Below are 26,704 nucleotides of genomic sequence, written 5' to 3'. Positions count from 1 at the left end.
CAGAACTCATCATGTAAATGCTGGCTGGGTGTGGGGGACCCAACTATAATTCTGCCCTTAAAAGTTGGAGACAAGGGATCTCCAAGTAGGCTGGCTAGAGAGACTAACTTTTTTGTGCAGCTCAAGGTTGGACTGAGACTCCAATTCAAAGGATAAGGAAAGAAAAGAGGAGACAATTCCTGACATCAACCTCTGTACCATTTGCACGCACATTCTCACACACATGCACATGAACACAGGTCACACATAAGCACATACATCTATATACGTAGGAAAAAAGAATATATTAAATAGGTATGAGAAAGGAAACTGCAATACATACTTAATAGCATTTACCAAGATGTTAACCAGCAATATGTCTGGAATGCTCCGTCCTTTTTTAAGCAATTGTTCTGACTTTGCACCAAGTTGAGCTCGCACAGTGAGCTGTGGAGAGAAATGAAGAAGGGTAGGAGAGAGCCCACTGAAAAGGCCTGTTCCATTCAAGACGTCTGGAGTTAAACAATTTAGTATCCACGCTCTCTAATGAAGATACTGAGGACTTACCATACTTTTGGAGCCCGGGAAGTACTCAAGGAAAATCTGTACCAATTTTGAAACATTTTCTTTGGAGTTCCTTTCATTCTGAGATCTCCTCCTCTAATTTTCAGCTGCTCTAGCATGCCCAATTTTATCTCCTAACGCTTTCAATCATAACGATTCAGTTCTAACCACTCATATCAATGGGAGAATGTCTTCTGGGAAGACACATACCCACATGGCTTTCTTTCAGTGATCACATTCCAGATTTTCAGCTCCATTTTTCTTCTGCCTTGATGATTGCCCTTTCTTTTCCTATCACAAGCTCACTCTAGTGATTAACTTTTTGGTTTTGTCCAGAATTAGTAAGTATGATATTTATAAGGGGTTATTTCTGTACAAGCTATATAATGTCACTGAACATGAGCTTCTTGGGAGCCTGATCTTCACTCAGGCATTGGGAGTATTTTTATATCAAATGAGACTCTAGCTCAACTCCAAACCAGCATACTCTTATGACAAATGTGATAATAATAGTTACTTCTCAAGCAAGCTCTGACAGATCGAACTCATTTCTCTTATCTTTCTGATCTCAGCCTTTGTTAAGCACGTTGGTCACCCTGTGACAATCTACCCATTCATGTTGCTGGAGAGGCTTCCTACATCCAGTTGACTAATTCTCTTACCTCTTTCAATTTGCCTGAGTCATGCTTTCTCCACTGGGCCCACCTTAATTTAATACAGGAGCACTCTCTCCTTCCCCTCCCCCAAATGCTGCTGTCCTCTACTTTTCATTTTTTTCCTGAACCTGATCATATTTTACCATGCTCTTCAGTTCATCAACTAGTGTTTATGGCTGATTGCCTGCCCACCTCTATTAGAATGTGAACTCCATAAGAGCAGAGAACTCTCATTTTTTTTTATATATAGCCAAATACTACAGCACACAGGGAAAAGCATGTTCTTTTGAACTGAACTGAATATGGATTTGGATGCTTTCACAAAGCAGTAAGTAGAACTAGAGAAATAGGGCTGGAGAGATGGCTCAGCCGTTAAAGGCTAGGCTCACAACCAAAAATATAAGAACTAGAGAAATAAACCCAGACTTCCTGTTAATTCATATTTCAAATGAATAGATAAAAGTTACAGTGCTCTACTCATTGTTTTTTCTCTCAATAAGCCATAATGTTGATTGCTTGGTTGCAGAACCAACATTTTTTTATATTTAATCAATTCTGAAATCTGAATGATAAACTTGTTTGCCATGATGAAATTTATCATAAAACAATCATTTGTCATAAAAAAGTAATCAAAACATGAGATTAATGATGCCATTATTTCCCAAAAATTTAACCAATACTGTTTATGAAAATACTAGTTTCCTTAAGAAATACTATCAAGTGAATTAAAAAAAATCATATGTATAACTTTTCTAACCTGGTAAAATGGCATAGTAATTTCTACTGCTTTAGTTAGAAAAATATTAAAAATATAAACAACATCATAGAAAGTATTAACCACTCTTCTATCAAACATAATTTAAAACCAAATAGAAGGATGTTGTTCTTGCCATCTGAACATATTTCAAAAGAATACAAACTAGGACATATTTTAACGTCTGAGTAGGCAAAATTAGATTATAATACTTACACTTAAAAAACTGTCACTTGGTTTGGCACCTTCAGCTTCACTGCTCCTGACACCTATTAACAGGAAAGTAGTAAGAACAAAGTCCCAGCATTTGCATTTAAAAACCATGCCAGCACTTGGCCCTCTCTGGCTGGGGAATAAGGGCATCCGACTCGGCCATGGCTGATACACTCAGCAAGGATGCAATACAAGCACTACAGCAGGGCTTGTACTTTCAGTCCACAGCCCTTCAGATCCTGGCCACTATGTGGCTGGAAGCTTCCCACTTCCTACCTGACATGGTCTGAGCTCATAACAAATTCAAAATATACAATTTCAGTTTCTGCTTTGGTAACCAAACCAGCTTTCTCAAGAAAATATCAAAATGTTAATTCACTGCACGTTTACTTTCCTGGATTGTGAAGTTATAGATAAGAAACATTTTAGAAACATTTAGAAATTAGAATGAGCTTTTAGTTAAATTACATGGAAAAATGTTTTCAGAATATATTTATAGGGAAAAGTCACAATCGTAATATTAAAATAACCTCTTAAGATGCAAAATCACTGGAAAAAGGAAGAGAGTGCCATTCAAAAGAAATGGAAAAGCCACCTTAGAAAAAACTGAACAATTATTTTAAATCTGTGCATGATTCTATAGTGACAGTATATAACAGTGATCATGCAAGAGGAACTGAGCTTTATAATAAAATATAAACAAATTGAAATACATTAAAAGCTCCACTAACACACAAAGAAAAGTCATTTAATACTTAAACTGTTTTCCTTTAGTGATTATACAAATAATCTGATTCCCAAGGAGAGACCTTATAGTTGGGGTTAGTAAACTCCATTCAATTGCTATTGTCAAAGAATAAGAGCCAGCCCAGTTTAATGAATAGGGACCACTGTTCTCAGGAGTAGAAGAGAACAGAGTCTGAAGTCTTCCTCCATGCACAGAGCTCTGATGTTACCCTCTCATACACCCTTGAATAGGCGAAAAGGAAAAAAAAAATCAAGAAACCAAGAAAGTAGTGAGTGAATGTGAGGTCTCCTGGTTGCTTTCATAAAGGCAAAAGTGAGTAACTACTTTAAGGAAGAGAATGAAAATATTCATTGTAATTTCACCTTTCTCTTCAAATGTGAGCAATGACTATCTTGCAATGTATCTATAACCACACAGAGAAGTATTCAATTATCCACTGTTCACCATTTCTTCCCCTGGAATCATGTTTGTCGTTACATACATGCACTCTTACTGTTTCTGTATTTCTCTCTGTCATGCTGCAATATAAATGGTGGATGACTTGCTTCGACACATTACTTGCTAGCTATAAAGCTTTACCTTCTTTTAGGGATATCTCTGTCCCTGAAGCTGGAGGAACTGATAACGAATCTTGCACCTATGGTTAAAAAAAAAAGCAAACACACAGTTTTAATATGGTCGTGTTTTCATTCCATTTCCATTTCATTTCTTTCAGTTAGGTTTTGAGAGTAAACTGCTTTCTCTACATTAATGATATTAAACTGGGTTGAAATTTCTATCCTAAATGGTGATTTCCAAAAGCAAACAAAATTTGGTGAGTATTGAATTTATAAGAGACACAGAGTTACCTGTGCTGTGTAATCTTTCAAAGGCTTTCAATTTCTATGAAAATAAAGGAACTACTGTTTTGGAAATTAAAAAAAGGAACAGGGAAAATGTGTTGTTTATAGAAAAAAAATATTAAATGAATAATCCTAAAGCTGTCAGTCATGGCCATAGATAAATAAGCAAGAAAATGTGTATTATCCTTTACTCTTGATTAAATGCAAGTTTGCCATAATGGGAAAGAAGAAAGAACCACACAATGAAACAAATTTTCATAGCTCATGATTTACTACTATTTGTCTTGTAAATGAAAATCATTTAGAGTAGATTCTTTGTCAATTGATTCAATAGCTAGACAACATGGGGTAAGAGAAAGAGTAGTGGACTTCAAATCTAAGATTCAATAATGCAGGCTTCCACAAGTCTCTGACCTTGAGAAAACTAATCCATATGTAGGGTCTCTACTACTGTCTCTAGAAAAACTGAGAGCTGAACCATGTCAGTGGTTCTTAAAGTCACACAATATTCTTCTGACCCCCAAACAAGTAGGATTATATTTTTATGAAATATTATAACAAATTGCAATATTGATTTTAAATAAAGAAAATGTGATTAATTTAAGCCACTTGGAGTTCTGCCTGTACCCCTAGCCTAACTGAAATATGTCATGGGTTGGTATACTCTAGCTGTGGACTAAATTGATCCAACTAGCTGTTTTCATATGGTTCCTGGATATCATTCAAGCAACCTCCTATTGTGAGCCTAGAGACCAAGCCATGTGTCCTATTCTATACTTAACCATGTGGAGGTCCAACACCTGTCTGATCCACTACCAAGGTCCAGCTGTATAGTCTACATATTGGGAAACTCATTGCTCTCAACTTCCTGACTCTGAGTGGTGGAATGCCAGTCTAAGACTTAGTGATCTTAGATGCAGATGTAGGCCACTCTCCTAACAATTGCCATTCCATATATGTAAATTCCAACCTTCTACAAACCCCATTCCTCTGGCAGCTCCTGCCTCTGGATAGCATCTTCATCTTTTGCCATAGAATTTAAATGACCTCACTACTCTGGATGGTCCACCCAGGCAAATCAATTTAATGGGGTAGAGTGTAGTGGTATTTGCTCCGCCCATGACCTTGGGCTATAGGGCCCCAAAAAGGAAGTGCTTCCTGCTATTGTATATGACCTCTTAAAAGGGGCAGGGAGAAGGGGCATGCTTATTAAGATCAATCCACATGAGTCTACATAATGGGTAATAGGGATTTATTAAGATATAAATTGAGGAAATACACTCATATTTACAGAACATAGTGGACAGCTGAAGTCATCCTCTGATCTGACCAGGAGTGAATTCACCTCACAGGCAGGAGCAGGGAGCCCCTTCTCCCTCTCCTTTTAAGAGGTCAAGTCCAACAGCAGGACCCTATAGCCCAAGGTCATGGGTGGAGCTAATACCACTACAGTAGAGTTAGGAGGAGAATACCCTCTCTTGCTTCTTGGTCTGTAGAACCTAAACTATTCACCCTTTGTATTTTTCCTGGATGATCTTTGGATTCTATCCTAATCTATATCTGTAGTGTACCAGCTGAAGAAAACCAAAATCACACTTGCCTGTCTTCTGCTAATTTCTTTCACACCTGATAGAGGATCTCCTTTGTGTTCTTTCCGAACTGGTTTTATCCCACTGGCTTGTTCATTGTCATGAAATGCCCGGATAGCTTCCAGGACAAGAGTATCAATAGAAAGTACCTGAATAGAAAAGTCTAAAGTACAAAAGACAGTTTTTTAATATATCCTTGCCATCTGAGAATTGATACTATTGCATCTGTATTCTGCTTTAACAGTCTAACCCTGCTCTCTCCAGAGTTGTCCCTTGGATTAAGCTATTTTTTTCCTTGTAATAAAATTTACATTACATGGAATAAAATCACTTTAGCCAGTTGAAAGGGTACAACTCAGTGGCACCGAAAAATCCACTAAGCTGGGTGATCATCATGATTAATTACCTTATTCAGTTATTTATCATCTCACCTCAAAAGGAAATCCTCACCTATTATGCTGGCATACCTCTTCCCCAATCTGTGGTCCCAGTAAACAGGAATCATTTTCTATCTGCATGGATTTGTCTATTTTGAGACACCTCACAGAAGTTAAATTTATGTTACCTTCTGTCTCTGGTTTCTATTACTTAGCATAATGCTGGCAAGATTGAACATTTTGAAGCACATACCAGTACCTCGATCTTATATATGGAAAATCAGCCATTTGATTTTACTACTATAAAATTTTGATGAGAGCTATTCTCGAAATAGAATCTCTGGTATGACTCTTCTAGACATAGACAGTTGTGGCTACAGTCAATATAAATAGAATCTAATAAGGAAAAGAAAAAGGAAGGAAACACCTTCTTGTAGAGCCTTTAGAACAGTAGTTTTTCCACTGAGGGTTTTCCCCAGCAAGCATCCCTTCACAGCATATGAAGGTAATTCAGTTTCTGCTGCAGCATCTTGAGAGGGGATAGATTTTTCAATTAATCTCTGAAGCACATGTCCCAATATGTAATTGTTGGAGGGTGGTGAACTGTTAGCCATGTCTTCTGGTAAGGCCCACTCTCCAACCATGTTCTGCAAAAATAACAGTTAAACAAAACAAAATTGTTCTCAAAAAGCAGAATTGAAGCATGCATGGCGTTTAAATACTAAAATGGAGGAGGGAGCAGGGGAAGAAGAGGGAGAGGAAACTGTGTATGAGAGAAGACTCTGTTTTTAATAACATTTTTAAAAAGTGAATCCAAGTTGAAACAAATAGAACCCACCCAATTTTGTAATTAATTATATTGTGGAAAAATATCAATAACAACAATACTACCTTCATATTACAGAATATGAAATGAATTCTCTACAAAAATATTAGAAAACTTTAAAAACATTAGTTTTAGAAGTAGATATTTTGAGTTAACTGATAAAATTTATCTATTTTATATGATAGCAGTTAAGTTAGTTTAAAACATCTTTATTGAAACTAAAACAGAAGGTACTTTAATTATATACTAAAATAAGGAATGGAAGTAATTTTAAACTAACTACAAGAGACTGAAATGCAGTAAATTACAGACATAAAAGGGAAATAAAATTAGAAAGCAAATCCATGAGGTAATATTTATTAATAAATCCCTAGAACAAGAGTTATGGAAGCCATCTTGTTAATGGCTTGGCAGAAAGCTAAAGAACAACACGTATCTTTGTCTCATTGCAGTGGAAGAACAGTAGCATCAGGCTTGAAAATTATTAACTACTATGTAAATAAACCTTAAAGTTGTTAGAGAACTCTGTCTAGCATGACAGAAATGGCTTAATAGATACATTTTATTTTCTTAATTGAACAGAAATTTATTGTTGGAACTCTAGAATAATGAGATGGAAAGTTCTCCAATGCATTTGTTAAGGTTATTCCTCACTTTACACACACACACACACACACACACACACACACGCACGCACGCACGCACGCACGCACACACACACACACATACACACACTCATGTACATACACACGATATCAAAGATAATTGACAAGAACTTCATTTAAAAAAATTACAGCCAATAACACTGGAAAATGTTTTGTAAAAACCATGCATAGAATATTAAAATAAAACGAACACATTGTTTGTGGTATATCTTACTATTATTTGAAATTAGTATATATAACCTATATCTCAAACTCTCTGGGCTTTTAAAATTCAAGCGTGTTGGTTCAGTGGTGCAGATATGTCAAACTGGGCACCAAACGAATGTCAAAAAGTCTGAATTTCAAAAGGTAATGTTTTGTTAAACTAAAGATGATCAATTTTATAAGCACTTCAGATGTTTTACTTGTCTTAACCATTTCAACTAAGTTATCTCAGTCCAAATCATGCGGCTAAGAAGAACCCGAGGAAGGCACTAGGGAAAAGCATGAACCCCTCAGCATACTGTTCTCACGAAACCAAAATGCAAGCAACAATGTACCTTACATTTCTTTAGAAAATACAAACCAATTGATATATATCTGAATCGTCTGTCTTGCCCTAATAAGACAGCTCCTATTTTTCCTAAGGAAGAGTAAGTATGTTTATCTTGACTATGAGTGTATAATTTAATTCAAGTTTCCTATTTTCTGGATATGTTTAGGAACTATGCATTTAAAAAAAAATTATTGGCCAGAGTGAATCCCAAATTTGGGTACTATTTTTCATCTTAGCCTCATGATTGATGCATTGTTTAATAGTACTCCACAAAGCAATGAACAAGTCACATTTGGGGATTAAGAACAATTCTTTATGCTACATTATTAAACTTTTACCAATAATACACAATTGTTCAAAATGACATATTCTGTCTATACTTGGAGATGTTATCATAAATGAATGCATATTTTCAGATATTTTTAATTTTTACACGTGTGCATGTTCTTATGTATATGTCATATTAGCATGGTGCTAATGGAGGACAGAAGAGAGTATAGCAACTCCTAGAGCTGTAGTTACAGGTGGGTGTGAGCCACCCAACATGGGTGCTGGGAACAGACTGATTTTATCACCTCTCTAACCCCTTCCTAAACATTTTTAAGTAAGAAAAAAAAGTATTGATCATTATTGTTTTATCCCACTGAGGCCATTTTGGCAATACTTCTAAAACTTTAGTATGAATAAACAAACATTTTTCTATGTTCTTGACTCTTTTCTTTTGTCAATATTTTTAATATGCTGGATCTGATAAGAAAATACTTTCCAGAAAATAAATTATCAAGTTTGATAAGTGTTGTGGGTCATGTTCTTAGTCTAATGCCAGAATTCCTCACGTAACATCATTAGAGATAAAGAAATCCTTGAAGCAACAGTGCTTATCCTTGAAGCCAAGTATTCCTAAGGATTTTCTTTAAACTCAAGAAAATAAATCTATAATTATAATTAAAATTGTCTTTTTTCACTTCTATATGAATAATATTTTATTCTAAAGAATTATTTTCTTTTAGGATTGGGGATATAGTACAAAGGCAGAGCATTTGCCTTGCATGTAGAAGGTTCTAAGTTCAATTCCAAGCAACACACACATACAAAAAGAATAATTTTGTTTTAATTCAATAACTTTGGTTTGCTAGTCCATAATTTTGCTAGTGCATAATAGTCTGCACTGTCCAAATTTAAGTGCTGCATGATTGTGCATATTTTGCATTATAAAGAATTACTTGCTTCTGTTTTCGTTCACTGGAACTGTTCACATTTCTAAGTAGAGAAATGATGAAGACTTTATGTAAAGTGGCCAGTCAGGAAACAGCCAAAGAAGAAAACAAGAATAAAGTCTCTTATTACAAGTTGAAGTGATAGATGCCAAGGTTCTAATCATTTTTGAGTTGTGCAGACTTTTGATCTTTTCTAAAGGAAATAGTCTCACATGTAAATTGGATATCTCAGGTTCGCATAATGATTCTGCTTTTTGTGTGTTCTGTATTTTTATTAATCATTTACCTTGAGGCACAATTTAATCTTTGTAAGGGATTGTTGTAAAGATTAAATGAATTGATACTGTGTACAAGCCAATATAACCACTGACGACAAACACCGGGGGGGGGGGTTGTGGGGGGAGCTGGCAGGCACTGTTGGAGGCATTTAGCAGTAGCACATCTACAAAGACAAATGCCAGTCGGCCTTGCCTGAGTTAGAAAGTATGCTTCTTCACAAAGGGGTCAAGATAAAGCCCTTCTACATCACAGAGTTAGTTACAGATTATGGCCAAACACAATGGAATAGAACATTGCCTGTGAAGAGAACAGAATGTTCTGGCTCAGAAAAGAACTGGTCTGACCTATGGAGATAAGCAGAGAGAGATTGGGACAAGCACATTGAGCGGGATCACATGAAGGACAGCTTCTCCACATTGACCAAGGAAAAAGGAACAAGGAAATAATGAGTGAAAAGGAGATCAGAAAAATGGGGGCAGGGGGAGGAAATTGTGACTAAAGATGAAAGCTTTAACTACAATGACCTAAAGAGCTCAGGAAGAACCAGACTTTCTAACAGATTTTTATGTTTCCTATTTATGTAGCTATGATCAAAGTAATGTCATAAGATATAATTCATACTTTCAGATATTATTACAAATATATACATTGGGCTATTAGTTTCAAGATACTGAAGATACTAATGCCTGCAGTGGGTAAACTAGGTAAGTATCACTTGATACAAACCTTTAACAGGGTGTGATTGTGCTTTACAATATTACTTTGAATTAGGTAAGCTATCAAACAAATATGGGAATTGCTTAGGATGTCTTTATTATTTTTGTAATGCCTACATATATGCAATAAGTATGTATTTTTGAGATGTATGTGCAAGACTCAAGAGCTATCTCTCCTTGACAATTCACGTCTACTCAAAAACAGAGACCATGAAACTATAACAGTAAATAGTCGCTTCTCTTGGTGAAATAATATAACTAGTTCACTAGTATAGTTTTTAGTAATTGACCTACAATAAGCTTTCTGGAACCTGGTTCTGAATCTCTGAGCTCATAGCATGTACATACTATTCTTATCATCTTCACACAATATGTGGACCTACCACTCAGTTATGAATCCTGGATTCAAAGTGCTCACGTGCCTCTGTACTTTGTTGCAGAAACTTAAAATGTTTTTACCCAGAATTCTCTTTCTAATCATTTTCAGTCAGTCATATCATTTAGACTTCCTGTGGGATGATGTTTTTGAATCTTTGGACTTTTAATAGTCATTGTGAGCAATTGCAAACAGCTCTACTTTATGGGCTGAGGTTTGGGTACTTCAAGAGCAAGACATAGACCTTCTACTTCCTATAGATTCCCTCCTTGACTATATCATGGCCCCAGTTACTGGCTGCTACTGCTCTTGAGGTTGCATGCTTTCTAAACAGATCATTTACCTTCTTTTACAATAATAGCCACTGATAAAATGAAGTTGTGAATGTGTGTGTGTGATTATTATTTCTTGAAACTCTTTAATAATTAAAACTGAGAAGGTTGCTCTTCATTTACCATTTTTAATGGCAATGTAGTTTATATAGAGTTGGATAAACAGAATGTAGGCCTTGGGAGATGCCCATTATGAGTCCCTAAAAATCTTGATTTGACAGCAATGCAACATTCCATAAAACTACAACATTGGGTTATATCAATATACTTATTAGTGGTAGTCCAATGTGGCTTCTGTGGAATGATAGTCATATTCTAAAGGTCCAGAGGATCTGGTTTTTGTTTTTACAGATACTAAGACGAGTGCTTTTATGGCCTGGGGTGACCCAGGTAGACCAAGTCTGGAATGCTCTTGTCAATTTATAATTCAATTACAGATTAAAAGATTAAAGACATGGAAAAATCCCTTCCCTTTAAGACAGAAAAGGGTTTTTCCAGTGGAGGCAACATATGTCCTGTCTTCTACATATGCTGGTTTTCTTAGGTATTCTTGAAATGTAATGATTTAGAACTATTTGAAAATTTTCTATAATTCTATAGACATATTGTCTTGCTACAGTGGCAAAGACATAGGACAAAATATTCCAATAGACTTAATTCAAGAAACCATCTATTGTAATTTCATAAAATTAGTATATTCACCATTCAGAGCCAATTCATGGCAACTCCTCCAAAGGAAAAGAGTTAAGCTGCCTTCAATTTGCAGTTACTTTGGATGACTCTTATAAACCAATCTGAAGGAAATGAAGAATATCTGAGTCTGTGTCCCCTAAAACTCAGCCAGTGCTTGGACTAATATTCTAAGGGGTGACTAGATATCCAGTAATCCTCAAATTTCAGGTGACCTTGTTTTTATGTTAAACATGATGACTCTTTCAGGTTAGATCTTTCATATTTCATGATGGATAGAATAGTAGTAAGTTCAAGGCGTGAACAAAAATGGGAAGAATGGTAGAAATAATTCATCCATGAATTTAGAAATCATGTTCTAGGAAGGCCAGTGTAGAGCAATTAATTAAAACACTTATAGTGAAAAATTATGACTTGGACAACAGATAAGAATTCAGAGGGATCTGGGAACAATAGTGAAGCTGTAATCCTAGTATTTGGGAGGCTGAGGCAAGACGACTTCCAGCTTGTGCTCAACCTGGGATATATAATAACAATTTCCTAAAAACCAAACAAACAAAACACAAACAAAAGAGAAAGAAAAGCACTCTCAGGAAGCTATATTTCCAAGGCAGTGATGGATTTTGAACTTTTGCCCTCACATCTTGCCAAGGGGTTCTTTTCTGAACCCCACCAAGAACTCCTGGGGTTGTCCAGCTTCTTTTGGAATTGTTACACATCTTTCAAGACTGTGGCTTTCAAAATATTATGATTAGAACCCTCCTTTTTAAAATTTATTTTTTCTATTATCGGCTTGATACAGTATAAATTCTTATCCTAATAGTGAAATGTTTTATTGAGGCTTGCCCAGTAATTGAGTAAAACCAAAACTTATTATAAGCCACAGTCATCCTAGGGGCCCCCCTGCTACATAGCCTCCCCGGTTCTGTGGGTTGCAGTCTGATTGTTCTTTGCTTTATATCTAGAATCCACTTATGAGTGAGTACATACCATGTTTGTCCTTCTGGGTTTGGGTTACCTCACTCAGGATGACATTTCCTAGTTCCATCCATTTGCCTGAAAATTTCATGCTGTCATTGTTTTTCTCTGCTGAGTAGTACTCCATTGTGTATATGTACCACATTTTCTTAATCCATTCTTCAGTTGACAGGCATTTAAAGAAATGCTCAACATCCTTGGTCATCAGAGAAATATAAATCAAAATGACTCTGAGATACCACCTTACACCTGTCAGAATGGCTATGATCAAAAACACTAATGACAGTCAATGTTAGAGAGGATGCAGAGCAAAGGGAACACTCCTCTACTGTTGGTGGGAATGCAAACTTGTACAACCACTGTGGAAATAAGTATGGTGGTTTCTCAGAAAATTGGGAAACGATCTACCTCAAGACCCAGCCATACCACTCTTGGGCATATACCCAAGGAATGCTCAGTCATACCACAAAGATACATGCTCAGCTATGTTCATAGCAGCACTATTTGTAATAGCCAGAACCTGGAAATGACCTATATGCCCATCAACTGAAGAATAGAACCCTTCTTAAAAGGGCATTCTACATTGGTATATATAAGGCAGAGAAACAAAACTCTATAGTTAATGAGATATTTATACTTACTACATGTGATGTATATTATTTCCTATAGTACTGTATTGCTGTGGGATGTTCTGTATGGCAAATGTGTTGCTAATTAGTCAATAAATAAAACACTGATTGGCCATTGGCTAGGCAGGAAGTGTAGGTGGGACAAGGAGGAGAATAAAGCTGGGAAGTGGAAGGCTGAGTCGGAGAGACACTGCCAGCCACCACGATGAGAAACAGCATGTGAAGTTGCCGGTAAGCCACGAGCCATGTGGCAAGGTATAGATGAATGGAAATGGATTAATTTAAGCTGTAAGAACAGTTAGCAAGAAGCCTGCCATGGCCATACAGTTTGTAAGCAATATAAGTCTCTGTGTTTACTTGGTCGGGTCTGAGGCTGTGGGACTGGCAGGTGATAGAGATTTGTCCTGACTGTGGGCCAGGCAGGAAAACTCTAGCTACACTGTATTGCATTTTATTGTATTTATCTTGTTTTGTTCTGTTTCTACATATCTGGACAATAAATAATGATTATGACCCATGTATTGATAATTTTATTCATAAAGAATAAACATCTAAATAATATCAAATGCAATAAAAATTCAAGTGTTTTGGGAAATAGACCAATAAAGTATAGACTGACTCTGAATATTGACTGATTGAGAATCAATCAATTAGTGATATAGTTTATATGTGAACTGAAATAAATGAGTACCTCATAGACATTAAACTTTAGTAGTTTGATTATGTACAAAGATGGTTCAAATCTTTAAATAAGATGGACAGATATAATGGAACACCCAAACTATGAACAAGCTCAGAAAGCATCATTCTCATAAACAGAAGCTAGCAAGTATCTCAACAACATGCATGAAATTAGTTGATGTAGGAAGAATCTCTAAAAGGAACAGACTACCAAAATCTTCTAGAAATGAAAAACCAATTCAGCAATGTGGTAGATTACAAAATCAGCTTGAACAAATCAAAAGCTTTTCTGTACACCAACAATAAATATAGAGAGAGGAGATCATGGACACTCTCCCATTCACTATAGCCTAAAAGAAAATAAAATACCTAGGAAGAAACCTAACCCAGTAAGTGAAGGACCTCTACTCACACATCAGTAGAATTAACATTGTGAAAATAACCATTCTACCAACCCTAATTACTAACAGAAATACAAAATCTATCCTAAAATTCATATGCAACCAGAAAGACCCTGGATAATGAAAACAATTTTGGGCAAAAAGAACAAGGCTGGAAGGATTGTAATTACAGATCTTAAATTATATTATGGATTCATGGCAATAAAAACAATATGGTATTGACACAAAATGAGACATGTAGACCAATGGACTAAAATAAAAAACTCACACATAAACATATGGGACTTTTGTCATTTAATATTTGACAAAGATATCAAAAACATATGCTGGAAAAAGGAAAGCATCTTCAACAAATGCTTTGGTAAAACTAGATGTCCATATGCAGAACAAAATTTGACTCATATCTATTGCATTTCACAAAAACAAACTCCAAATGGATCAAAGACCTAAACCTGAAACTTGAAACACTAAAATTACTAGACGAAAACATAGGTAGTTCCCTACCCAATACAGGTATCAGAAAGGACTTCCTGAATAGGACTCAATTTGCTAAGAATTAAGGCCAAGTGGGACTACATGAAACTTAGCAGCTTACCCATAGCTAAAGAAAAAAAATCAACTGGGGGAAGAGGGAGCCCAGAGAGTGGGAGAGAATGTTTCCTAGCTATACATTGGGCAGAGGATTAATATCCAGAATATATAAAGAACTAAACTAAACTAAAATAAATGGCTCTTTCAAAAAATTGGCCTGGAACCTGAATATAGAGTAATCAAAAGAAGAATAAAATGGGGGAGGCTTCCATCAGTTACTGGATGTAGGTTCTATGATGACAATTAGGGTAGTCACTAATCTATAGTGATTATCCTGTATCCTTATAGGAGAAGGTAAGTTCAGGCACCCTCTCCATTATTGCTAGGAGTCTTAGCAGATGCAGGTAATCCACAATCAAGCACTGGGCTGAGCTTCAGTTGAAGGGATCACAGGAGCAAGTGAGGTCAAGATCATGATGGCAAAAATCACAGAGACAGCTGACGCATGCTAGTGGGAGCTCATGGACTCTGGCTTGTCAGCTGGGGAACATGCATGAGACCAAATTAGGCCCTCTGAATGTGGGTGACAGTTATGTGGCTAGATCTGTTTGAGGAGCCCCTAGCAGTGGGACCAGGACTTATCCTAGGTGCATGAAATAGCTTTTTTGGAACACATTCCCATGATGGGATGCTTTGCTCAGCCTTGACACAGGGGAGTAGCTTGGTCCTGCCTCCACTTAGTAGGGTAGACTTTGTTGACTCCCCAAGGGAGGCCTTAGCCTCTCTCAGGAGTGGATGGCGGAAAGTGGGGAATGGAAGAAGGGGAGGGAGGGGGAACTCGGATTGGTATGTAAAAAAAAAAAAAACCTTAAAAATAAATAAGTAAATAAATAAATAAAAGGAGGAGGCTAAGAAATATCTCAAAAAGTGTTCATCATCCCTAGCAATTAGGGAAATGCAGTAGGACTAGTAAAGATCAAGGGAACAACTAACAACAAATGCTGGAGAGGATGGAGCAGGGCTTATTTACTGTGGGTGGGTCTGCAGACTGATGCAGTCACTATGCAAGTTGGTGTAGACAATTCTCAGGAAGCTAAAATAAGTCTAGTATTTGTTCCAGCTGAACCACTCCTCAGTACAGGCCCAAAGGACTCAGCATCCCAGTCCACAGATATTTGCTCAGCCGTGTCCATTGCTGCTGTTTCCACAATAGCTAGGGAATAAAAATAAGCTAAAAGCCATACAACTGACAAATAGATAATGAAAATGTGGTAATATACACTATGGAATACTAGTCAGCTGTAAAGAAATCATGAACTTTGCAGGTATGTATGGATGTAACTAGAAGAGATCATATTACGTGATTTAGTGAGGTCACTCAGACTTGGAAAGGTAAGCATCGTGTGTTCTCTCTTATTGCAGGTACCTAGTTTCCAACCTTCAGATGTGAGGACAGAAAACAGGAAAGCAAAGTGGGACCATTGCCAGGATGGTAAGGTTAGGGAGCAACAGAGAGGGGGTTCACAGGGTGCAAGTGATCTGATCAGGGAAATGGGAAAAGGGGGGCTCCTTAGGGAGGTGGAGGGAGGTAGATACAGAAAAAGATGGGAAGAGGGTAAAGCAGAAAAGCAGAATACAAGTGATCTACTAGGGGAAATGGAAAAGGGCTCTTGAGGAAGGTAAATACAGGAAAAAGAAGGAGGTGGATAAAATAACATTAAGGACATCTGAAAAATTATTAGCAATTGTGTCTCCTAGTAAGGTCAAAAAGCTATACCCATAGAGTCTCACCAACATTATTGCCCAAATGTGAGCTGAACAAAGATGACATCATGGATGGAGAAAAGCCCATGAGGCCTCAACTCTACACAAAGAACTATAGGCAACTGAGGAAATGGGAGAGGTGGCCCTTCCCAGGGAAGAGCACACCAATTGATTGTTTGGTACCAAATGGTCAGCCCCAAAAGCGTACATACAGCATTATATGGACTTTAAAAGTTATATTTAGGAATATATATGTATTTACATACATATTTGTGCTTGTCATAATGGTGAATGTGTGTGTGTGTGTGTGAGAGAGAGAGAGAGAGAGGGAGAGAGGAGAGAAGAGAGAAGAGAGAAGAGAGAATAAACTAATTTGAAATGGGTGGGGAGAGGTATGGATACAGGAGGGTTTTGAGGGGAGAAAAGGAAGGGAGAAATGTTGTAATTAAATTATAATCCCTGGTACCTGGCTGTGGATCTCTGTATCTGCTTCCATCAGTTACTGGAGAAAGGCTCTATGATGACAGGGTATTAACCGATCTGATCACCGGGGTGAGCCAGTTCAATTCAGGCACCCTCTCTACAAGCTCCAACAGTCCAGTTGGAGAGAAGAGGGATGCTATGAGCAAGGGCATCAAGATTATGGTGGGGAAACCTGCAGAGATAACCAAACCAAACTAGTGGGAACTCATGAAATTTGGATCAACAGCTGTGGAGCCTGCATGGGACTGGGCTAGGCCTTCTGCATAGCAAGACAGTTGTGTAGCTTGATATGCTTAAGGGTCCCCCTGGCAGTAGGAGCAGAATCCATCCCTGGTGCATGAGGAGGTTTTTTGGAGCCCACTACCTATGATGGGACACCTCACACAGCCTTGAGGCAGGGGGAGGGGCTTAGACTTGCCTCTACTAAATGTACCTCCCCATGGGAGGCCTTATCTTCTTGTAGGAGGGAATGGAGGGTAGATTGAGAGGGGGAGACTGGAGGGGCGGGAGGAAGAGGGGGAACTTTGATTGGTATGTAAAATGAATAAAATTTTTCTTAACAGAAGAATAAATAAAAGAAAAAAAGAAAAATTAAAAAATTATAATCCCAAAAGTTTTTAAAGAAAAAAGAAGTTTGCACTTTAAGTGCATTGACGCTCCCTAAAGACGTGCATGTAAACATGGTACAAAAGGAGCCAAACAAAAGGAGGTATTAAGTGGTTTAAATGCAGTTCAAAGCTGTTACCACAGAACGCCAATGATTGGCTCCAGAGACAGACAAGGAATCCCCTGGGAATAGGGTTATTACTTGTATTGTTGGTTGTTTAGAAGCACTAAACGATTGTAAATGAATGTAAAACGTTCATACAAATTATTCATCATGATTGATTTGAAAGTTTGTGTCTCCTCTAAAGTCCATGTTGGAATTTAATTACCAACACAACAGTATTAAGAAGGTGGGCTGTTCTAGCAGGTAAACAGATGATGGGGGTGTTCACACTATGAGGTGCAGGAATAGAGCTTCATTAAGGCAAATAAGGAGCTGACCATGTGAGGTCAGGGTGAGCACAGTACTATCAGTGTGGTATGTTGGAAGTAGAGACTGAGCACTCACCAGACACCAAATCTGCCTGCAACTTGATCTTGGAATTTCCCATTTCCTGAATGATATTAATTTTGCTGTTTGTAAATATTTTTTTTAAAAAAGAAATAGAACATGGCTTTAAGAAATCATCTCCATTAGGCTAAAGAATTGCTTTCAAATGGCAGCAAAAAGCATTTCTTTTAAAATGAAATAAATGAGAAATAATTTATAAATGTGTGACATCTTAAACAACAACAGGCACAAGGAGAAAAAGATAAAACCACTTTTGAGCATAATAGTAAATAAGATTTCAGTTTTTATTTTATTTTCCTCAGAAAGGTGATGGATAAAAGGTTTTAATTTTTAACAAAGGAGCATCCTCAAATAAGACAAATAGTTAACATCACTTGAGGAAAAGGAAATCCAATATTACCTGTACTTGCATTAGCAGAAACTAAGATGTAAACATTTTCCCCTGAGGGAGTCCACACTCAGGAACTGCCCTGCCACAGTTGGACAGCAGAGGCAACCAAACATCATTCATCACAAACTAAAGGGAGTACACCAAAAATGTCAGCGAAGAAGACGTAAGAGGACTCGGACTGACTGAAATGAATGATAAACGGTGCTGGTTAGCTTGCGAAAAGGTCATGAGCCACGGCCACTCTACCTGGCAGCAGAGAGCTTTATTAGGAGGAAGAGGGGGTGTGGGAAGAACCAGGCCTGGGAAAGAGCATGTGTGGAGGTCAGAGAGAAAGATAGTGTGTGTGGGGGGGAGCAGAGCAGAGCAGAGAGAGGGTGGGGTCTGAGTCACGGCTCTTTAAGGCGCAGATTGTGTGACCACGCCGCACATAGGAGATCACCAGTGCACACTGATGTAAGACACAAGACCCTTTGCTTAACTCCTGAACTGTGCATGTACGGTCATGCAGCTGGAGTAAGGGCAGAATTCTAGCACTGAGGTCACTAGAAGCTGGGAAGGTGGGAAAGTATAAGCACGGGGCTGAGCCAAGGTTCCTGGAGTGGGTAAGAACCACTTGTTAACTAGGTAAGATCTTTGTGGAAGAAGTTGGGTGTGACCAGGTTGATTTCATACTCCTATAGTGGAATTTCCCTCAGGCCTACACTAAAGAGTGTATCAGAAGACTGACAGACATGTGAATCAGTCACAGGCGTTATTTCAGATATCTAGAGCAATTGCCTACCATGCTCCCAAGCCTTTAGAACCTCTTCTATGTCACCTTCGTTTTCATTTTCTAATCTAGTTTTAACCCAGCTTGCTTTGACCACTGGCCAACTGCAAAGGACTTGGCTCCACCCCACCTCTGCCTCTTCTTCTTTCTGGTCTCTTCAGAGAAACAATCTTGACCATCATGGTTCTCCGTGTGAAATCTCAACAAATCCTCACCCTTGATCTCTCTTGGCTGACCTTCCGGCAGTGTGGCCTGGTTTACAGAAGGCATTAAATATAATGGGATCACACCTCTTGCTGCTGGAACTTGAAAATTCTAGAGCCAGTACTCTAGGTCTTACACTTGGGAAAATTGGCTCTCAGGGGGAAAAGCCATCCTTCACAGCGGGGCAGGAATGAAGCTCCTAGTCCTCTTCAGCTGTCACTGTCTTCTCTCTCCATGCTTCCTCTCCTCCAACTACTCCAAAACCCTGAGGCTTGATATGTGTTTCATAACTAAGGTCCCTGCTAATGGAACAGCATTCAAAGGAAAAGCAGAAAGGATGGTTACATACCTTGCCTAACTGCTTATTCAGCTCATGTGATCTGACAGCCCCGCAGGGCTTCTAGAACACCATTTGGGAATGGTTTGAAAGCCAGGTTTCAATGGAAAAGTGATGTCATGGACCCTGCTTTCAAGAAGGTGGTAGAAGAAGAGGGTGATTAGCAAGGCTGCTACCATAGTCTGAAATTCCACCAAAGAACTCTTATGGGATGGGCTATGTATTGGAGGTTTCAGATCAGTTGTCAATGTTATATTTACTCAGGGAAAGGAGCCTGGCAGCTTTGATGTCACTTGAGTTCTAATCAGAGATGGGTGTGGTTAGGTATCTCCTGGAGAGTCTAGCCTTCAGATTCCAGAGAAGCCAGGAGATGAGAGTGCCTACCCTTTACTGAGATTGGCAGGGTGGGTGTATCTCCAGAATAAAGCTTGAATCTACTGCCAGGAAACACAAACTTAGCCCAATGGTCACAAAGGAAAAGCAGAAGTTGACTCCATTTCACTTGCTACTGGAACCCCACAGTTAGTTAAATAGTGTTTTTGCTAGAAGCAAGATTATAGGTAGCCAACACCTTGGCCTTTTATCTAATCCATCATTCATTCTGAACGATCTGGAAATGTAAAGAGGTCCTGATCTAAGAGTGCTATTTCTCAGTTATCCAGTGATTTGTGTCCTAACAGCAGCTTCCTTCAATCTTGCATGACCTAATATCACAGAAACAGTCATATTTGATACTAGCACACACAAAAGAAGACCCAGAACAATTTTATCAATGTTCTACTTATTTCTCTAAGGAAGTCTGAGTTTAGCATGATCAGTTACCCAACATTTAACACAGATCATTGTGAAGACCATAAGCCCACATTTCAGGGAGCCTGGCAACTTACTATGCAACCTAGTCACTTTATCTTATAACACCAGAAGCTCAAAAAGTTCATCAGTTGTAGCCAGCATAAAATTTCATCTTCTGAGATCTGAAACAGAAAACTTTATATATTAGGCAGCCACAGTCAATGGACTGGAGGTCTGATTACAAGGGGTAGCTAAAAAAAAAAAAAAAAAAACAGTCTGTGAAAAGTCCTTTGTCTTAAGAACTCAGTGTTGTTCAAATTCAATGAAGACACAGTGCAGACTGTATGGTAAGGGCTTGCCCTACTCTCAGAGTCCACATAGGCTCACAGTGACTCACTTGGGAGGTCAGTGAAGGAGCAGCTTAGTCATCACAAAACAACAGGTTCCTATACGATTCTTCATCTGTCCTGCAAGCTACACTGTCCCTTCTACAACCTTCCTTTGGAATGCAGAGAATCATAGCAGCCATTGCTTTCTAAATCACAATGTCCTGTGTTAATTAGAGAACAAAAAAAAACCCCAAAAGACTTTACTGTTGATGAATTTCTCCTGATACCCATGTGTCCTTGGAGAATATCATGTTGGACTTCATACCATATCTCCCTGTGCTAGGACCACAAAACAATTCTGATGGTTATGACCACCCTGATCTAAAACAACAACAACAAAACTCCAAGAAACAACTGTCTAAACTGCAGTATTCTTTGCAAAGAGAGCAGTCTACCTCAGATCACTTCTGTACTAACTCAAGGGTCTTGCTTCTCAAAAGAACTTGGAAGGATCTTTGACCCCTGATTTCAGCCATCCTCTGCTATTACCTAGAGACAATCAGACAGTAGACATGTTGAGGATTTCTCTGCTGTGGCAAAATTTGTAGACACTGAAATATTACCCTCTTACCCTGAAACCGTACACCAGGAGTAGAGATAAAACTTCAACTCAATAGGGAGGTGACATTTCAGCCATGAGTCACTGCAATTGTGATCCCACAGCACCCGATACTGTGTCCACCTGGCCTACAGGAGACTGCACCTGTCATTTATCAGGAGTGAAATGTGGAATAGAAACAAAGTGATGACTGAAATCTCCAAGTTCAAACAGGCTTCTTAGGAGAACAGTAACTCCTTCTCCCATTTAGTTTCTCATTCTCATTATTTGGTGAAAAACTCCTGGTGAAAAGAAATATCATTATATGCACATATTTGAAGATGAGAGTGTTATTAAAGGGACATGACTTTAGAGAATGGACCATAGCATTAAACATTAAACATATCACAAAGTCCAGTCATGGAAAGTCACAAGCAACCAACCACCACCAACTTAAACAATCATAAATCAAAACAGCATACTGTTATTAAAAGTAAAAATAGCCATGATAGAAAAATCATTGCCTAGAAGTTGAAGTAAGATAGATGATGTGCTAAAAAGAAAGTGGCTTTCTTTCAAATTATTAAAAGCTGGAGTTCTTCGTGTCATTCATGAACATCACTCTGTATCCTTTAAATCATCTCTGGATTGCTTAGAATACCCTAGGTGATGTAAGTCCTATGGAAAATAGGTTATTCAATTATATTGTCTTGGGAATAATCACAGGACGAAATGGTCTTTATGTGAAAAATTATTTGAGATACAGTTATTGGTTGACTCTGTGGATACAGAATCCAAGAATGTAGAAACTGACTGTAACTCCTAAACTCAGCAGGCAACTGTTAGTAAGATGCTTATGTAAAAACAGAATGCCATGGAAGAAGACTTTTCCCAGTAAGACCCACAGGCAGGACATCATTTGGGATTTGGGAGGATCACAAATTCACCAGGAGGAACCATGGGCCTGTCTGCTGTCTGTGATTGTGCTGATGGTTATGCTGGAAGGTCACTACTCATGTCTATTGGGTGTTAAAAGCTCCTTCCTATGCTTTAATAGATAATTCATTCTCTTTACCCCATGACAACTACCTGGGACCCACCCCCCAACCAGGGATGGCTATTTCATGATGCTCTTCCATCTTAGCAGATAGGAAGATTTCTAGAAACATTAGTCATTGGGTAGCACTTCTTAACAAGTAGTTATTCTAGAAATAGAGCACGATGGCAAGTTACCACAATAGTGTAAATTCTTAGAGTCCTGAGCTCAAACGTGGATGATGTAAGTTCTTTGGGGATAGAAGGCACAATTATCAATAAAGCATGTTAAGAATGCAAACGCTTCTGAAGTTCTGCATTTATATCTAGTATTAGAAATCTTGAACCAATTTATCAATAACAAATATGGGCAACTAGTCTATGACCTAAACCAGGATAAACTATTCTTCTGTATTTGCTGTAGACTGTTAAGACTAATAATATTTTTTATTTTTCTGTACATAGGAATATTTAGATGAAGTTCTTCAAGTGAACAAAGTTCTCATAATAGTGAACAGAATCTGAAAAATCAGTTTTTCTGACAATCTGCATAGGACCTAATTTAACTCTGCAGTTACGAAGAACAAAGCACATAAACAAGGAAACTTTAAGGAAATTTTCATTTCTAAAAAAACAGCAAAGACATTACACAAAAAGAACTGCACTGACTGACAGATATTCACAAACTCCTAACAAAAGTCGACAGTTTCCTGCCAACGAAACATGCCAGGGGCCTCAGGATGTGGGTAAGACAAATGTGTTCCTGTGGTAACCATTTCCCAAACAACAAAAATAGTTAAAAACACAGAGCCTTGCTCAGCTGTGGCCTACCTGGTACCCTGACTTGTGAAAGAAGGTACAGAGTGGACTAAACTGTTCCCACAAATAACTGAGAGACAAACACTATTTACAAATCAGCAAAAGCTGATAAAGAATTCTGCTTTAATTGGACAGCAATAGTTTTTGTTTGTTTGTTTGTTTGTTGTGTTTTGTTTTTTTGAGACAGGGTTTCTCTGTGTAGCTTTGGATCTCACTCTGTTAACTAGGCTGGCCTTGAACTCATAGAGATCCGCCTGCCTCTGCCTTCCAAGTGCTGGGATAAAAGGCATGTGCCACCACCACCCGGCAGCAATGACTTTTTAATCTATAATGGCAAGAAATACCTTAAACATAGTTTGACATTTATCAAAAAACATCTTTTCTCCTGTGACATTATCTTTTGGGTTAGCATACTAAAGCTGCACATACTATTCCACAGCCACATAAAATAAAATCTATATGTAGTTCTTAAGTTTCTACTCAATCCAAAATAAATAATAATCCTATCAAAGATATAAACATATTGTCATTCAATTAAGATAAAGATTACACTTCGTTTCCCATAGTCTGATATTGTTTCCTTAACTTTTTACACAGTCTTAACTTCCTTTAAGATCTACACATCCATACTATTTTGTCCATTTCCCTGGTTATTGTCATGAATTCATCTTATGAACCTGAGTTCGTGAGCCACAACTTTTATATCTTTACTACTAAGGGTGAGAGATGGGGAGAGTTGGGTAGTAAAATGAACTAGTATTTATTACTTAAATCTAATACACAGTGCATTTAACATTTATCATCTTAAATGAGCTTCGTAAGAACAAAATAAGATAGGTACATTATTATTTCATAAATTGAGGCACCAAACGTCTTCAGTGCTTAGGAATTAGATACCCAAGGTCTACAGTTAGCAGTGGACAATGCCCGATGTTTAATCCCAAAGATTTCCAGCAGCTTTCTAACAGGCAGGTGTGGTATTTCCATTTCCTTAAAATATTAATGATTTCTTTGAACTACTCTCTTAACTCAATACAAAATATATCATAAATAGTTATAAACCAACTATAGTATGCCTATACCAATTTATCACAGTGACTTCATAAATATGTATAATTTAAATTTAAAATAATATTGAACTGAAATATATATGTTAAATGTATAATTTGTATCCAATACTCTTGTTATTTGCACAAACTATTGTATGGATTTATGCCACTCTAAACCATAACCACCTTCTTTTCCATTTTGCCTGAAAAGCAATATATTACCAAGAAAAGTTACTTTGGAAATCACCTTTTAACAACGGTATTTGAAACAAAGATAGAAAGCTCATAAAAGAAAAATTCTAGCATGGTATCCTTCTGACATCTGTTTGCTCAGTGTATTACAGTTAACTATTTTTAGACTGCTCCAATATTACTGCGAACATCAGATAATAATGATCAATATTTTAAGCAGGTAAAACTTAGTTATATACATGGATTAATACAAGAGAAAATGCAAATGTAACATGCCTATTTTCATTAATAGGAATTAAGTAAAATACACAAATTAGCATTAAGGAAAGTAATTTATTATGTTTCATTTACTGAAATTATTCCATGTTAGTATGTACCTTATAGTCTTCATAATCGTTTCTATCAAGCAAGTTCCTTTTCTCCAGCTCTATAAGATATCCCCCGGTGGCCTCTGCAGCCCCATGTTTAAGAGAAGCCTGTTCATAGATGGGCTTTCCGCTAAAAAACAGTTCTTTCCAATCATGCATTATCTTATGTGGAATGAGACTACTGGGACAAAAAGAAAAAAAGGAAAGGATTATGAATACTTTAGTGAAATATACACCCCAATCACTGTTCTTTTTTTATAGTTATATAAATGATTCTGCTTCATTTGACTTAAACAGAAATGATTAATTCAAACAATTTTAAAGGTTATCACATGTACAATGTCAGAATTACCAACATACATTAGACTTTTTTGTTATGATGATATGCACATAAATAAACTGTTATCTTAAGGGAGCCTTGGTGTACATTTATTCTAGTCATTTCTAACAGAAGTAGAATGTTCGATCATTTAAATTATGTCCTAAGATTGCAGTCATTTGATGCCAAAGCTGGGAATTAAAAAGCCTAAGTTTTTGGATCACCCTCATTGCTTTAGATAAACTGTTCTTTTGCACCACAGATAATAAGAAAGGTTTGAAGAGCCAAGGACACCAAGCAACGCTTAAGTTCCAGACATTTCACAAGATAAAAGAGCAAATGCAATCCATAGTCTCCGATAACCAGCTCTGGGAAGAAGGGTAAAAGTGATGATGTAAACAAGAGATTCAGCTGAAAATCATACAATGGGAGACTGTAACAGCATGGCCTGACCAGATTTATTGGTTTGAGAAAAGCCTCTTTGAACAAATGTCTGCTAAGCTGAGGCCTAAAGAATGTCTCAGAGGAAACCAGGACAGAGTGACCGGAAAACATCTCTGAGAGGAACAAAATGTGTGAAAGGAAGAGGTTGGCATGACTCTGAAAATGTCTCTTTTAAAAAAATGGTTCATCTAGAATTTGAAATCACAACAAAAAAAAGTTGTATTTGCAACATAGATGGACCTTGAAGAAATGCTAAGTGAATAAATAACCCTGATACAAAAGGACAGATATTCTGTGCTTCCATGAATACAACATGCCTAGAAAGGATGTATTTGAGGACATAAATTAAAATAGAGGCCATCAAGAGCTGGAAGGGTTGGTGCAGGGATCTGTTATTCAATGGGTACAGATCTAAAAACCTTTCTTGTTTAAAGGGTTGTGTATGTGGTCAGGTCAGGGGTCTTGAAAAATCAGCTCTCATCGTACTTGGGCATCGATTCTCTTTTCTTACTCCATCACTTGCCAGAGTGGAAAGCTAAAATTACCTGTGTTCCTTCTTGCAGTATTTTAATATTTCTTTTAGTGGTGATTTCAATATGACATTTGTGGAGGTGGTCTGGCTTTGTGATTGCAACCCACTAAATTACTCCACATATTTCACTCACAAAAATAAATGAAAAAAAAAAAAAGCCAGCTATCTGGCCTTTACTGTAATGTTTCTCACACAGAAGGATGCAGTGACAGCCACAGCTACAAAGGCTGCTAAAGCAGAAGTGCTTTTGAAAGCAGTCTCTCTAGTCTTCATGGCCGTTCTTAGTTGGTGGAGCGATTTGTCTGGTTAATTCCGATAACGAACGAGACTCTGGCATGCTAACTAGTTACGCGACCCCCGAGAGGTCGGCATCCCCCAACTTCTTAGAGGGACAAGTGGCTTTCAGCCACCCGAGATTGAGCAATAACAGGTCTGTGATGCCCTTGATATTGATATGTTGATAACCTTGCTCCTTGGGACTCCAACCTCACATTCCCCCAACCCCATGTGCTGAGGTTCCAGGGGAAGAAGAAAAACACTTGCAGTGGCTTCTGGCCTGAACGTCACCCTTTCTTCTTAATTGT

General features: G+C 37.7%; 1 protein-coding gene and 1 long non-coding RNA gene across 3 annotated transcripts in view; one reads left to right on the top strand and one right to left on the bottom strand.

Moving 5' to 3' along the window:
• Positions 1 to 26,704, bottom strand: part of Spef2 (sperm flagellar 2) — a 166,246-nt gene that overhangs the window by 89,318 nt on the left and 50,224 nt on the right. Inside the window, exons 10-15 of the mRNA XM_059276634.1 lie at positions 24,835 to 25,003; positions 6,150 to 6,369; positions 5,357 to 5,508; positions 3,494 to 3,551; positions 2,170 to 2,222; positions 323 to 426 (exon numbers count right to left, since the gene is read on the bottom strand). Coding sequence (XP_059132617.1) covers positions 323 to 426; positions 2,170 to 2,222; positions 3,494 to 3,551; positions 5,357 to 5,508; positions 6,150 to 6,369; positions 24,835 to 25,003 — 756 coding nt within the window. The remainder of the gene's footprint in view (positions 1 to 322; positions 427 to 2,169; positions 2,223 to 3,493; positions 3,552 to 5,356; positions 5,509 to 6,149; positions 6,370 to 24,834; positions 25,004 to 26,704) is intronic.
• On the top strand, positions 9,577 to 25,878 carry LOC131921874 (uncharacterized). 2 transcript variants are annotated; one of them, XR_009382128.1, is made up of 4 exons: positions 9,577 to 9,948; positions 16,001 to 16,070; positions 22,863 to 23,143; positions 25,407 to 25,878. It is a non-coding gene; the product is annotated as an uncharacterized LOC131921874 (long non-coding RNA). The 2 variants fall into 2 exon arrangements; XR_009382127.1 differs by lacking the exon at positions 22,863 to 23,143.

The sequence above is a fragment of the Peromyscus eremicus genome, chromosome 11 (assembly GCF_949786415.1).
Source record: "Peromyscus eremicus chromosome 11, PerEre_H2_v1, whole genome shotgun sequence".
NCBI lineage: Eukaryota > Metazoa > Chordata > Mammalia > Rodentia > Cricetidae > Peromyscus > Peromyscus eremicus.
This window is presented reverse-complemented; position numbering and strand designations above follow the sequence as displayed.